Raw genomic sequence first — 14754 nt, 5'->3', positions numbered from 1 at the left:
TTCACCCCTTGCCCCTACCACTTAGCCATTTGCCCTCTGTTTTGCGCGTTCTCGTCTAGGGGTAGGGTGTCCCGATTCTTGTTGAGATAGAGGGGGAGGGTGAAGTGTTAGGACTACATGACCCTCCAAACAGAGGTTTTTCAGAAACTCCAAATAGAGAGATATGAGGAAAAAAGAATTTTCTCTGTTAAAAGTTACGACAATCATTGTATTATCTTAGTTTAATGTCGTTTCTGTGTCTTATGGTCGTTTTCTTCATAACAAGCATAAAAAATCTCTAGTTGTATGATAATATCTCTGTAGCTAGCTAGCTAACTTTCCCGTTCCACCTTAAATAGTCCAGCAGTTTTGACGCCTGAAGCGCCAGAATGTAACTGCTGCTCCATTTAAGGTGGAACAGGAAAATTCGAACAAGAAGCTGGTGAATATCTGACTTCAGCTTCATATCACTGAAGAATTAGTGGTGGGTGATAATAAATAATTGCCCCCCTCTTTGAAGGCATATGACCCCTAAATGTAACTAAAGCCCAGCAGTGAGGAGCTGAACTTTACCCTCCTCTGCTGTCACTGCAGACTGGCAGGGTCGCCTACAGAGCAGCGCTGGTAGCTGTTAATGAAGTGATGCTCTTTTTATTTGAGGGTCCCATTTCAGAGGGAAGGTTTCAACCACTACCCTGTAACTCAGCTCCAAGTGGTTAGGGAGACACTCAAAAACAAGGGGTAGGGGTAGAAAAAAGAAATGGGCCTAAGACTTTTCTTTCATTTATAGGCCATGTTTAACAGACCTAGATTAAGCCTAAACTTAGACGTAAAAGAATTTTGAATAGTGATTCACCATTAGCACTTAGTCCAGCACTAGACTTAATCCTTGTCCAGGAAACTGGCCCTTAAATAAATGGTTGGGCAAAAAAATTGATGCAATTTTCCACTTACTTCAGATATAGTGTGTCAGCCAGAACACGTTTAGATCAAATGTTGCTTCTTTTTTTTTTGTGAAAATATTTTCATCAAACATTTTCCGTACAGAAACAAACAATCCAACAAACGAACATACACAAAGATGCATAGTTAATTAAAATAAATTAAATTAAACAAGGTCCTGTCCCAAACGCTTTTGACAGAGCCATGACATCCTCAAAATAGAGCAAGAATGTATTTCGGTTCTGCACGAAAGTTCAAAACTGCTGTCTTTACAGCTGTCAGAGAAGCCATTACTATGTTCTTTTGACTGGGTTTAATGTCTCTGAGCAGAAACAAACCTGGATATAAGGGCAGGTCTACTTCTAAAAGAGTAGTGAGCAAGGAAGCTGTCATTTCCCAGAGATGCTTCACTGGAGAGCACTTCCAGAAAACATGAATAAAGGTTCCGAGAGCATCTGAAGAGCATTTAGCTCCTTACTGTGCATTTAGAGTGCACAGTGAGGGGTTATCTAAAATCTGTATGCATATTTATAGTGTATCAGCAAATGTTGCCTCTACAGTGCTGGACTCTTTAGTGCTAATAAACACTAAACGTCAATAGTCACCTAGAACTTTTCCGTCAAATACAGCCGCAAAACCTGCTCAGACCACATCCAGGTCTTCTTTAACCCTTTAGACTTCAACAGAATTCTAAAACACTCTTATGGATTCCTGACATTACTCAGAGGTAGAGGGTTGTTGATAATGTTTTAATTAAGACATTATTTAAGGTGTTTTAAAGGTGAGCCCCAGCTCTTTAATGTGAAAACAAAGCCAAGGGACAGAAATCAACAGAGTTATCAATTCAGGACTAAAGGAGAAATGGACACTGAAGTTATGCGTGTAATACTGAAAAATTAGGGACATTAAATTAACTACAACAACTAATGAAGTTGTTCATCATTGTTTCTTAGCACACCAAGTCATACCCTGCAACAGGGGTGCCCAGTCCTGGTCCTGGAGATCTACCTCCCAGCAGAGTTTTGCTCCAGCCCTAATCTATCACACCTGTTGCAGATAATGAAGACCTTTGGGGCACCTGAATATCACAGCCTGGTAGATCTCCAGGCCCAGGAATGGGTCCCGCTTGCCCTATAGCTAAATCTAGAGCTTAAGTCTGCATAATTATTCTAAGATCTCTGTCCAGCTACAGTTTCGCAAAGCCTCCTCATTTCCCTGGATTGAAGGCTGAAGGAAGAGATATGAAATAACCAACATTTACACAGAGTGAAATAACCAAGAGAATGACTGCTGAGCATTAAACCACTCTGAATCAAATGTGCCGAAAGTTCCCCTTTAACAACCACAATTATGACCAGCTAATTTCTGTTGTCTGCTGCTCAGATCCTTGGAAGCCCTCAGCGTTTGTTTGACCTGGCTGGTCCGTGTGTCCTCGAGCCTGAGACCAGGAAGAGATCCTTCTCCAAGAGAAAGTCTCATCTCGACCTCCTTAAACTGTAAGTAATATAAAAACATACACAATGCATCCAAACCCCACATTTATCATGAGAATAACATGCCACAATACAGAGAACTAATGAAGAATATCGCTGTTGTTTGATCAAAACCTTGTATCTCCAAAATGGAGATAAAAACTTTACAGGAAATGGAAAAAAAACTACTTTACTTTTAATGTAAGTCAATGGAGCCAGACTTTTTTCCAAGTCATTTTGGGCCGTTTCTTTTGTTCCATTCATCATGAAATTTAAACTCAATGTAAAGAGCAACAGGCATTTTCAAATTATGTAAAAAACTGAAAAACAAGGTTTTCTTCTGACAGCAGTGATAAGAAAAATAACCAAAAATGCAAAGCATTCTCAGCAGCTCTGCCTCGCATTATTTAAGACTATGAGTTTTTGCTGATCACCTCTGTTTATTTGAGTTTTAAGAAGTGTGATACTTAAGAACGGACAGTCCTGTCAGTCAGCACTGTTTAACTAAAACTATTATAAAATATAAAAGGGCAGGCCAAGATTATCGGTTATTGTAATTTTAGCCGCCTAAAATCGGTATCGGCCATGAAATGTCCATATCGGTCCGTCCCTAATGTTCTGTTTTCACAGAGTGATGGATGGCATGACGGAGGCTTGTGTGAAGGGCGGTATTGAGGCCTGCTACTCCTCTGTTTCCTGTGCCTGCGCCTTACTGGGCGCTCTGGACGAGCTCAGCCAGGGGCGGGGCCTGCAGCCCGACCAGGCGCAGCTTCTGCTGAGGCGGCTGGACGATTTGAAGGAAGGGGTGGAGTCTGCGCGGGAGTCTGTGGAGCTGAACGAGGCTGACTTCCGCTGGCAGCGGCGCGTGCTGTCCTCTGAGAACGCGCCATGGGAGCCGGGCATTCCCGAGCGCAGCCCTGACATCAGCATCAGCGTCACCACAGAGACGGGACAGACAACGATGGAGGGGGAGCCGAGCCAGACCACCCCAGAGGAATGCGGGGAGGAGCCACGGCTGCCATCGCCCTCCTCTGGGAGGGGAGCGGCGATGGCGGGGGCCGCTCCAGACCTGCCGTCGTGCGCGCGGGAAAGTGGTGGCCATGAGGCTCCGCCCTCCAGTGCTGCCCCTCCTGACGTGGTGCAGCGCAGCCATGGCCTGGCCTACCCGGACATCACCAACTTCCTGTCGGTGGAGTCCCGGGCCCGTTCTCACGGCTCGCGCTACAGCGAGAGCAACTTCAGCATGGACGAGCAGGAGCTGTCGCGCACCGAGTTCGACTCGTGCGATCAGTACTCCATGGCTGCCGAGAAAGACTCTGGACGCTCCGACGTCTCGGACATGGGCTCGGACAACTGCTCGCTGGCCGACGAGGAGCAGACGCCGCGCGACTGCCCGGGCCACCGTTCTCTGCGGACGGCTGCTCTCTCACTCAAGCTGCTGAAGAACCAGGAGGCGGACCAGCAGAGCGCACGGCTTTTCGTCCAGTCCCTGGCCGCCCTGCTTCCACGTCTGCTGGCCCTACACAGCTCCGCCGATGTGGACGTCACCCTCCAGAACTTCTCTTCCACCTTCTGCACTGGCTTGCAAGCAGGTACGTCAACAAAGCACAACTGATCCTTTTCTGAAGTTGGGCTAATGCTGATCAGACGCATCTTTTGCCTAGAAAAGGCTTGTGTTGCTGTTAGTGAATGACAGCTGGTTAGGAAGCACCAATATAGAATATGATCATTATGACTGATAATGAACATCTTGTTGTTGTTATTTTTGTTAGTTAGTTTTGTTTTTTGTGAGATTGTTTACAAGTACTTTAATACACTATATGTCTGAAAGTTTGTAGACACCTGCTCCTCCAGCATTTCTTTTAAAATAAATGGTATTTTTTATTTTTTTGGATTTTGCCCCCAATTTTTCTCCCCAATTTAGTCGTTTCCAATCCCACCCACTAGTCAGGACTCCCCCAGTCACACGATACGATACTACCAGTGCTAGGAGGGTGAAGGCTAACACAGGCTTCCTCCGAGACCTGTGAGGTGCCACTGCATCTTTTCGGACTGCCGCTCACACAACATCACTGGACGGCCGAACACCCTCCGAGGAAAGCGCCAACTGCCAGTTCTGTTATGTCAGCTTACAGACGTCTGCGCTGACTCGCATCGTGCTGAGTGATGGGGGGGGGGCATCCTACCCACCCAGAGAGCGAGGCCTGTGGTGCTGTCTTGGAATCCTGGCCACGGACAGATGTAGCATCACCAGGGATCGAACCCGCGATCTCCTGATGACTGGGCCAACGTTTGTTGCCCTTTGCTGCGGTAACAGCCTCTACTCTTCTGGGAAGGCTTAACACTAGATGTTGAACATTGCTGTGAGGGTTTGATTGAGCATTAGTGAGGTCAGGTACTGATGTTGGATGGTCAGTTCTGGATCACTCCAACACATCCCAAAGGTGCTGGATGGAGCTCCATCACTCCAGAAAACACAGTTCCACTGCTGCACAGCCCAATGCTGGGGGGCTTTATACCCCTCTAGCCCACGCTTAGCATTGGACATGGTGACCTCAGGATCATGTGCAGCTGCTCCAGACCTTCCCATTCTATTGATCAATGCTATCAACCTGTTTGAACAGCTTAAAGTATCCACTCATTTGAAATGGATGTCTGGATGCTTTTGGACATACAGTGGTGCGTGAAAGCTGGTGCACCTGTGGTCTAATTCTGTGTGTTGTTGATTTTCTAAGTGAATATGATTTAACATACTCTACAGAGAACACACTTCTGCAGATTTTAATGCACAATTATTGTCTTTTTGGCTGAATTTAACATACTGGAAAAATAGAGCATGAAATAAGCCCTGGCCAAAGGTTATGGTACATTTTACATGTTATGTTTATTTTTTTCCAGTGTGTTAAACTCAGTAAATATATAGAAATTGTGCACTAAAATGTGCAGAAAACACCATATTTAAGTGTGTTCCCTTTATAAATTTGTGTTAACTTGTTTTTACTTAGAAAACTTAAATCCATTAACATTGTTCCATTTGTCAGTGAGTGTTATGCCGACCGCTGACCTTGTGCACCCCTAAAAGCTAGCAGGGCCTGTGCTCTGCTTCTCAGTAGCTTTTAGGGGTGAGGGATAAGGCGGAGATATGTCAGTGTACAGTATACACAATATGTAACAATATTTATTTTTTCTGACATCTGATGTGTTGGAAGGAGCAGCACAGTGATGCAGTGGGTAGTGCTGTTGCCTCACAAGAAGGGCCTGGGTTTGAGTCCCTGGCCGGGTGACCAGGGTCCTTTCCGTGTGAATGCTCTCCCCGTGTCTGCGTGGGTTTCTTCTGGGTGCTCCAGATTCCTTCCATGCAGTCAGGCAGATTGGAGTTGCTATATTGCCCCTAGGTGTGAATGTGTGTGTGTGAATGTGTATGTCTGTGTGTCTGCCCTGTGGTGGACTGGTGACCTGTCCCGGATGTTTTCTGCTGGGGAGTCTGCTGGGATAGGCTCCGGCATCCCCCGCACGACCCAGGCGAATAAGCGGCTTGGATAATGTGTGTGTGCTACACTGGAACAGACAAAAAAAAGAACCAGAAGTGCCACATTTAAAACATTCTATCGAGTACAATGATTCGCATGCAGTATTTCACACAACTGCGCTGCACTAAATCCAGTTCAACATGACTAATTATGCTTTCTTTGTAACTAAACAAGAATTTGTTCTGTGTTTTTCAGGGTAATGTCATTTATCATGAAAATGACAATTATAGAACAGTTAGTTCCGGCCACGCGAGCTGATTGGTTGAGAGGTGTTCTAACCGTGCTTTTATTTTGCCATAACATCAGTTTTTTTTCACGAACACCGTATCACTTCGCTCTAACTTGGCGCACAAACAGAAAATGGACATTTTTAAGATCTCATTTGACCAACAGCCGATTCGGTCGGACTCTGAAGATGAGACGACACTAAATTCCCAAACTGCTAAACAATCTGGAATCAGCTAGAAATTAACCCAACACCATTCGCCAAACTAAACGGGCTGAAAGATGCTTTACAGACTGGCTGGATCAAAACAACATTAATATTGATCTGGCAAAAACTGACAAAACTGAGCTGAACTTGATATTGCGTCAGTTTTATGGCTCAGTCTGATTTGGTCAGACTCTGAAGATCAGACTACACGTTTGGCGAATGGTATTGGGTTCATTTCTGGCTGATTCCAGGTTGTTTAGCTTTTCTGTCACAGCTGCCGACTGAAAAGCTGCTCAGTGGTGATGACAGTTTGGGAATTTAGTGTAAGGAGCTGGAGAACGAACTGCCAGCTGTGCAGCGAGTGGGCGGAGCTCGTTACTCTGACGTAGCAACAAGCTGCTCGTTAAGGAACTATAATTTGGTGAAGGAACTGCGAACATTAAAACATATTAAACGCCGCGTTCACGGCCCAGTTTATTAATTTATTACTGTATTTATTTAACTGTTGTATTAAAGCAATAGAACACTCGAGGAGTGTGTTATCGCCAATAACATCACGGCTGTGATGATCTACGGCGACCAAATCACAGCCGTGATGTTATTGTGATAATACACGACCTCTCATGTTCTATTGCTTAAATATTGTATTGTCCACTCCTTCCAGCTTGTATTCTTTTTTTATCATTTATGTCATTCTCTTATTCTGCAGGGGGTATCTGCTCTCCTGGCTTTGAGGGCAGTGACAATCTGAGTTGCCAGGCTTTGATGAACGCTGATGGACTTTACCTGGTGTCTTACTACGCCTTGCTTCTCAACCTCAAACTTTGCACTTGTGATTACTACCACCGGAAGCCCACGCCAGCCCTTGTCACTCTGGTAAGAGCAGAAAGTAACATTTTAATAATATCTACAGTTGTATGTGAAAGTTGGACACATCTGGCCAAATCACGTTTTATAAAAAACAAGTAAACGCAACCTTTACAGCAAACTACTTTAAAAAAACTCTTTTTCTGCACATCGCTGCCGTCGCAACAAAATCTCATATCTCCAAACATTTTTGTTGTTTCTAACTTATTTACAGAATTTGAAAATGCCAGCTGACCTTCACAATGTGCCAAAATTTCCAACAGAAAACCAACAGAAATGCTCCAAAAGTGCTTAAAAAAAATCTAGTTCCATTAACGCTTAGAACCATAAAATCTTTGGGAATTTTTTTTGTTTTTTTGGTCAATTACAGTTACAATTGCAATTATAAAGTATTTACATGTGACAGTCACACATGCCATGTGTTGTTATTTTCAGGAGACCCTGGGCTGCTCATATGTGCCATTGTTTGGCATGTAAATGCTAACAGAAATTTGATATCTTTATGAAATTGGGTCATTTTTGGTCAAAAATGTACCTAGCACCTGCATAATTTTGTAATTTTTGAATCTTGAAAAGAAGTTGGGTAACACCTCTGCCTTCTACAGTATAGATTGGGGTTCAGTCCCCCGCCTGGGCAAACACCCTACGCTATACCAAAAAGAGTCCTTTGCACGACTCCTAACACTACCTTCGCCTACCTGTGTAAAATGATCAAACTGAGAGTCGCTCTGGATAAGAGCGTCTGCCAAATGACATAAAAATGTAAATGAGTGTCTGTGAGCTGAAAGTGTAAGAATTTTGATGGTGATTCATTCAGTAAAAATAAACATTTAGCATAAGGCGGCCATGTTTTTTGTTGATTTTCTGTCCTCTTGGATTCAGGCTGAGTGCTAAAACTCTGATACACAGCAAGACAGACTTTATTTTTAATTACAAATCGAGTTACATATTTAATATCAGATATTTCTAACACTCAAAATCAATGTAAACTGAAAGACAGAGCTAAATATCATTAATTTCATAGGATTATTTTCCATATTTATTGTTATTCATCTGTTAAAATGTGTTTTAGGGCCGGTTTGTGTGATTTTGAGGGAAAGAAGGAAAGTGCACTCAGCTCAGACACAGGCATCGACTGCATGGCTAGCGTTTAGCCTCAATTTTATAAGTAGGACTGCATTTTGAGTCTTTTTTTACGTGTATTTAGCTGTAAATTTCTGATTATCAGCACTAAACTCTGAGTCTGAGTCAATCAGAGGACTCTTTGAGACTCGGGTCGTACATGTGGAGTTAAGACATCTAACTTCCATTCAAAGTTAAGAATGTTTGTTTTTTCCTTCTCCTGTAAAGTTACCATTTTGGAGATACAAGGTTTTGTTCCAACAGCAGGGATATGCTAATGCACAGTTACTGTGCGTTTGGTTAACTTAAAAAATAGAAAAAAAATAGTAATTGTAGCATGTGCAGAAGTTTGGACACCCTGCTAAGTCAGTACTTAGTAACACCCCCTTTGGCAGATATCACAGCTTACAAATGTCTTTTGTAGCCAGCTTGGAGTCTTTCTGTCCTTGTTTTAGAAATGTTTACCCACGCTTCCTTGCCGAATGCACCTAGTTGTGCGATGTTCTTGGGCTGTCGCAGATTTTCAGTGATGTTAAAATCAGGGGTCTGTGAGAGCCATTCCAAAAGCTTCAGCTTGCCCTACTCAAACTAGTTTATGGTGGATTTTCAGGCAGCCTTTTTTCTAAGGAATCCATACTTCCAGCCACCTGTTCAATATTTCGTCTGCCACTGGCTGCCACATGACCCCAAGGCATTACAGATCCACCCTCATGCTGGACAGTTGGCACGGTGTTCCTTTCATCAAATGCTGCTTCTTTTTTTCTCCAAATATACTTCTGATGAGTGTTAGCACAAGAGTGACAGTGGATTACACTAATGACCTAATTACTGAATGACAGTTCTTGACCTGCCTGAAACAGACCTACCTAAAGAGTCAATGAACGAGTTTATTAGGGTCAAACAAGTTAATTAGGTTCTGAGATTGAACAGCAGGGTGTCCGAAGCCTTGAACGTTCTCCAGTTACTATTTTTTGTAAGTTAATCAAATATGAAGTAACTGTTCATTAACATGTTATTTTTAAAATAGTTTGCTGCTGAGTTTGTTCTTTTCTTTTTAACAAAATATGTAATTTGGATAATGATGTGCAGACTTTTACATAGAATTATGAATTAATTCATGCAGAACTGTGCCTCTATTCAGTGATGCTTGTTCTGACAGTGTGTTTGCCTCTGGCTTGTCTCTGCAGAAGGAGTTTGTGCGTCAGATCCAGAGCAGCGGGGTGTTGGTGGTGCTCTCTCAGGCCTGGATAGAGGAGCTGTACCACCAAGTGTTGGAGAGGAATCTGCTGGGGGAGGCTGGCTACTGGGGCTCTCCTGAGAACCACTCTCTACCCCTCATCACCATGCTTACAGGTAACACCCACTGTCTGAGAGGGCTGTTGCTGCTCTGGGCAACCTCGTATCTCTATTTTTGACGTTTTTGAGTTTTTGACATAATTTGAAAATACATGTTACCCTTTATATTGTGTGTAAATTTCGTGATAAATGTCTGGTTCCATTGACTTACATTAGAAGTAAAGTAGGTTTTTCCTTCTCCTGTAAAGTTACCATTTTGGAGATAGAAGGTTTTCTTCCGACAACAGCGATATGGTCTTAGTAATTGTCAGGAATAATGAATATCTCAAGTGAAATAGGGACGAATGTGCCACATGTAGGTTTTTGTTGGATGAGTAACAGAGGCTTCCTGTTCTGGTGAGCTAATGAGCTAAAACTACAGCTAACTGTACTATGCCAGTATATGAGGACTCTTCTTCTTACACGTGGACAATTTGCCAATGTTAGTTTGTCCAAAAAACTAGTTCTACTCTTTTCTGGACAAAGCTAACATCGTCTAAAGTAGGTAGTCTAGTTAACATTAAAGCTGTACCAAGCCCTGTTGTCTCTGCCTTCTCAATCATGTCCTTAAAGCAGCGCTATATACTTTTTTTGTCGTTAAAACTGAAAGGATTAGCGTTACTGAGTCATTGTTCACCTCTGGATGAGCCGCGTGAAGCTCTGTTCTTTTGCTCATGTGGGTCGGTTTAGGAGCTGATCTGTTCAGACTGATGTCGCATACAGATCACGTTTAAAATATATTGTGATCAGTCAAACAAAAAAATCAGATTTGGTGAGAAAATCAGAATTGGGTCACTTTTTTTTGCCTGCTGTGTGAATGAAGCCCTTGACGTTCAAACTTCTTAACTATTCATATTGTCACACCCACTGGCCGTTCCTTCATTCAGAGATCAGCTTCTTCGGCGTATTGAGAGCTGACTCCTCCCACACTCACGCACCTGCCTACAATCTGCTCATCAGCTTCCCTTTATAACCAGGACTCTCACTCTGCCTCCTTGCGAGGTATTGCCACTCTCAGTGACTTTACTGAGCCGTGATCCTGTGTTTTTGGTATTTTCTGTTTTTTTGCTCTGTGGATTCTGTTCATTAAAGATTCTCTGCATTTACATCTCACTACCCTGTCCGAGTGTTACACATATGCTCTGTCGAATTTTCAAAATACGGAAAACATGCTCTGTTAGATTGTTCCCATTGTATTACACTGTTTGTGAATATATTACTCATTTAGGCCTTTACTGTGACGTCGTTTTTCAGACAGTATTGTGTCACTCAAGCTCACAGAAAACACAGGGTTCCACTTCTTTTGTGAAAATAAATGTAAATTTATTGATACTTTGCCACATTTCCCTCCTCATAAGTAGCTGATGGTGGTGGAGCATTTCGGAAGGTGAAACTGTACAGTATAATTGACGCAATTTGAAATATGTATTTAAAAATATACACTGTAATGCGCATGTTTTCTCTCTCTTTCTCTCTCCTCTTAGACATTGATGGTCTTGGCAGCAGTGCTATCGGAGGTCAGCTGATCAGAAGAGCCTCCACACAGTCGCCCTTCAACAGTGATAAGAGCGGGAGTAACACCGTGATAGCAGGTAGCAGCTTTTCCCTGTGTGTGAGTGTGTGTACATGTGCAGGTGGGTGGGGGAGGCTTTCTTCTTTCATCAGCTCTCAGAACAGAGGCGGTTAGGCCTCCCTGTTCCCATGACAACAGCTGCCAACCAGGATAAAGCTTAACCATTGGACAAACAAAGACTTTTCCATGGTTGGAGAACTTGTGCAGTACTGCTAATGGATCACAGGGCGCGGGACTCTTCATTTCCATGCCTGTTTAAAATCTCTGATTAAATTGTAGGAATCATTTTTCTCCAGGCTGCTGCAGTTTCTTGCTCTGTATTTGTTTTCTCTGAATTTCTCATCCTTGTTAGTGACATGATTAAACTTCAGTGAATGCTTCACCCCCTGAAATACTCACGTAGCTCCAGAGAATGAAAGATAAATGTGGTATTTGCCTTAAATGCGATCAGCAATCAACCAGTTTATTAGTATGTTTGTAGCCGATCTGCTGCTTTGGCTGCACCAAAATCTTGCAGCATAATTGAAGAGCTGCATTCCAAAACAGTGTGTATACCAGGGGTGCACAACTCCGGTCCTGGAGGGCCGGATTCTGGCACAATTAGACGATTTACCTGCTCAAACACACCTGATTCAACTCCTTTGTTAATTGCCAGGTTTAGTGGGTGTGTTTGAGTAGGGAAACTACCAAACTGTGCTGGACACAGGCCCTCCAGGACCGGAGTTGTGCACCCCTGGTTTATACATTGGCAAGAATTTTGAATATAAGGAGTTTTTGCAAAGAAATAACAGCTGATGTAAAATGGAAAACGTTTTTATTTCTCTAATAAAGCTGAAAATAATGATAGTAGAATTTTGATATTTCTAGTGTACGGTGGCCGAGAAGACCCAACAAACTGCGAATAAAAAACGAGCAGCAAACTCAGTAAACGTTTTCGTCAAAATGACGACACTGACGCTACATTTCATAAACGCGCCGCAAATACAGAAACACATGCAACTTCAGAAACGCTGATAAGCCAGTCACAACACAGCAGGCGTGTTTCTGGAGGACTCAAAGAGGACGGAGCCATTAGGACCTTTAAATTCTTTGCAGCACAAACATTCACCAGTAAAAGTAAGTTAACTTTTATTTGAGCAGATTACTGACACCACTGTATTGTAATGGGAATTAGCTGCAGAGAGTAACTGTAAACGTTTAACTAGTAACACCAGATAAACCACCACAGCACAGCAGCGACAGTCAGATAGCAAACTAGCCAGCCAGGTTATCCATGAACTTGGGCTGTGAGGGTCCGAGTGTCAAGTCAAGTCAAGTCAAAGTTTATTTATACAGCGCTTTTTACAACAGGTGTTGTCACAAAGCTGCTTTACAGAAAAATCCGGGTCCAAGTCCCCATGAGCGTCGCCAATGGCGACAGTGGCAAGGAAAAAGAGATATTAGTGAGTTAATAGTGCAGCAACTGATATTAGCAAAATGGTTGTGCAAACAGAAAAATTTTGAGTCTAGTTTTTAATGTAGAGAGTGTGTCTGGGTCCCGAACAGAGGTCGGGAGATCATTCCACAATTTTGGGGCTACGTAGGAAATTCTCGACCACCTGCTGTGGGTTTTCTAATTCTAGGAACCGTCAGCAGGCCGTTATTTGTGAGGTGAGCGTATGTGTGGGTTCATATGACTGAATTAATTCACTAAGATACTGCAGGGCCGTTTAATGGTTTATACGTTAAGAGAAGGATCTTATACTCCACACGAAATTTAACAGGTAGCCAGTGTAATGATAACAGGATTGGGGATATATGGTCAAATTTTTTAGTCCTTGTAAGGACTCTAGCAGCTGCATTCTGGACCAGTTGGAGCTTATTTAGTAAAATGTTGGAGCATCCAGCTAAAATAGTGTTGCAGTAGTCCAGCCTGGAGGTTAAAATGCATGCACAAGTTTTTCCGCATCGTTTAGGGCTAGAATATTATGTAGTTCAGCGATGTTTCGCAAGTGAAATGTCTAACAACGTTGCAAACGTGTATCAAAGGAGCGACTGGAATCGATTTTTTACAGTAGTGCTTTTACAGTAGTACTTAGATGTCCGTCTAAGTTTAGTTGAAAATTGGAGAGTTGAGATCTCTCTGCTTTGGGTCCAAGTAGTAGGACCTCAGTTTTGTTAGGATTAAGAAGAAGGAAATTGTTGGTCGTCCAGCTTTTGGTAGTTTTAACACATTCTTCAAGATTATTGTGTCTGTGGTCTGATCTGCTTCTGTCAGTGATTTTCCATCATAGATATTCCATCCACTTTGAGCCCTTTGAGTCTTTCAGAAACATTTCCGCTGTGTTGTCACTGGCTTTTGCAGCGTTTCTGAAGTTGCCAGTGTGTTTGTAAAATGTAGCTCTGATGTCTTCATGTTGATGAAAGTGTTTGCTGTGTTTACAGGACGTTTATGAGTTTGCAATGTGTTTTTCATTGTGCTGTGAATAGGGTCTTGTTGGCCACCGTACTAATGTCTGTAAAGCACACACCCAACAGCTTACATCATAAAACATAAAAGTGGTCTACAATGTGTTTTGCCATGAAACGAAACACATAAATTATCAGTTAACACTATCCAAGACTTTGTGCTAAATAGTCACTTCTCACTTTCAGTGGAGCACTTTATCTGATTCATGTTATTTAAGAAGGCAGCATTAAATAGCAAATAATGCTATGTGACAATGATATTGTGACTTTGGCTTATGTAAAGTACTGGAAACGTGCTGGTGGGCTTCTTATCCCCATTTAACCCACACGGTGTGACCCTCAGGTTTTAAAGAAAAAATGGTCATCAGCCAATTTGACTAACAAAATTAGAATTGGAATTTGCTCTTAAATCTTATATTAAAATTCATGATCCATTGTTTATACAAACCCACACACTGTTGCACTTTCCCGCAGGTGTGGTCTTTGCCCGCTACATCCTGACCGGCTGCTGGAAGAACCTGATCGATACGCTGTCCACGCCGCTGACCGGCCGCATGGCAGGCAGTTCACGGGGGCTGGCCTTTATCCTAGGTGCAGAAGGGGTGAAGGTCCAGAACCAGAGAGAGAGAGACACCATCTGCCTCAGCCTGGATGGCCTGCGCAAGGCTGCTGCGCTCAGCTGCGCTCTGGGTAACAGCCTGCACTTTGTGATACGGAGATGGCAGTCTTAACTGTACTTCGGTGACTGCTATAGAAACGTATTGGTTAAGATTATCTTAACCCAGCGGTCGGCAACCCAAAAGTTAAGAAGAGCCATTTTATCCTCTCAGCAAAAATCAAACTACCTTGGGAGCCACATCATTTTATGTCCATTTTACCATCTTGGCTGTTAATATGTCTCAGTATGTGCTGATGTACTAGTATAGAATAAAAAATATAAACGAAAATGCAAACTTACTTTGCTCTGCTTTAAGCTTTAGCTCAGCTATAGCCGCGTTTCTCGCGTCTCCGGCAGGAAACTTTTCCGCAAAAGTAGAACAGTTTCTTGTAAAA

At 42.9% G+C, this 14754-nt stretch overlaps 1 protein-coding gene across 1 annotated transcript in view; it reads left to right on the top strand.

Annotated features, from left to right (window-relative positions):
• Positions 1-14754, top strand: part of arfgef3 (ARFGEF family member 3) — an 88440-nt gene that overhangs the window by 32595 nt on the left and 41091 nt on the right. Inside the window, exons 11-16 of the mRNA XM_036573664.1 lie at positions 2305-2417; positions 3024-3985; positions 7066-7232; positions 9533-9698; positions 11165-11272; positions 14176-14391. Of these exons, the coding sequence (XP_036429557.1) occupies positions 2305-2417; positions 3024-3985; positions 7066-7232; positions 9533-9698; positions 11165-11272; positions 14176-14391 (1732 nt within the window). The remainder of the gene's footprint in view (positions 1-2304; positions 2418-3023; positions 3986-7065; positions 7233-9532; positions 9699-11164; positions 11273-14175; positions 14392-14754) is intronic.

This window comes from Colossoma macropomum, unplaced genomic scaffold (genome assembly GCF_904425465.1).
Source record: "Colossoma macropomum unplaced genomic scaffold, Colossoma_macropomum, whole genome shotgun sequence".
NCBI lineage: Eukaryota > Metazoa > Chordata > Actinopteri > Characiformes > Serrasalmidae > Colossoma > Colossoma macropomum.
Note: the sequence above shows the minus strand (reverse complement) of the source record. Positions and strands in the feature narration are given on the sequence as shown.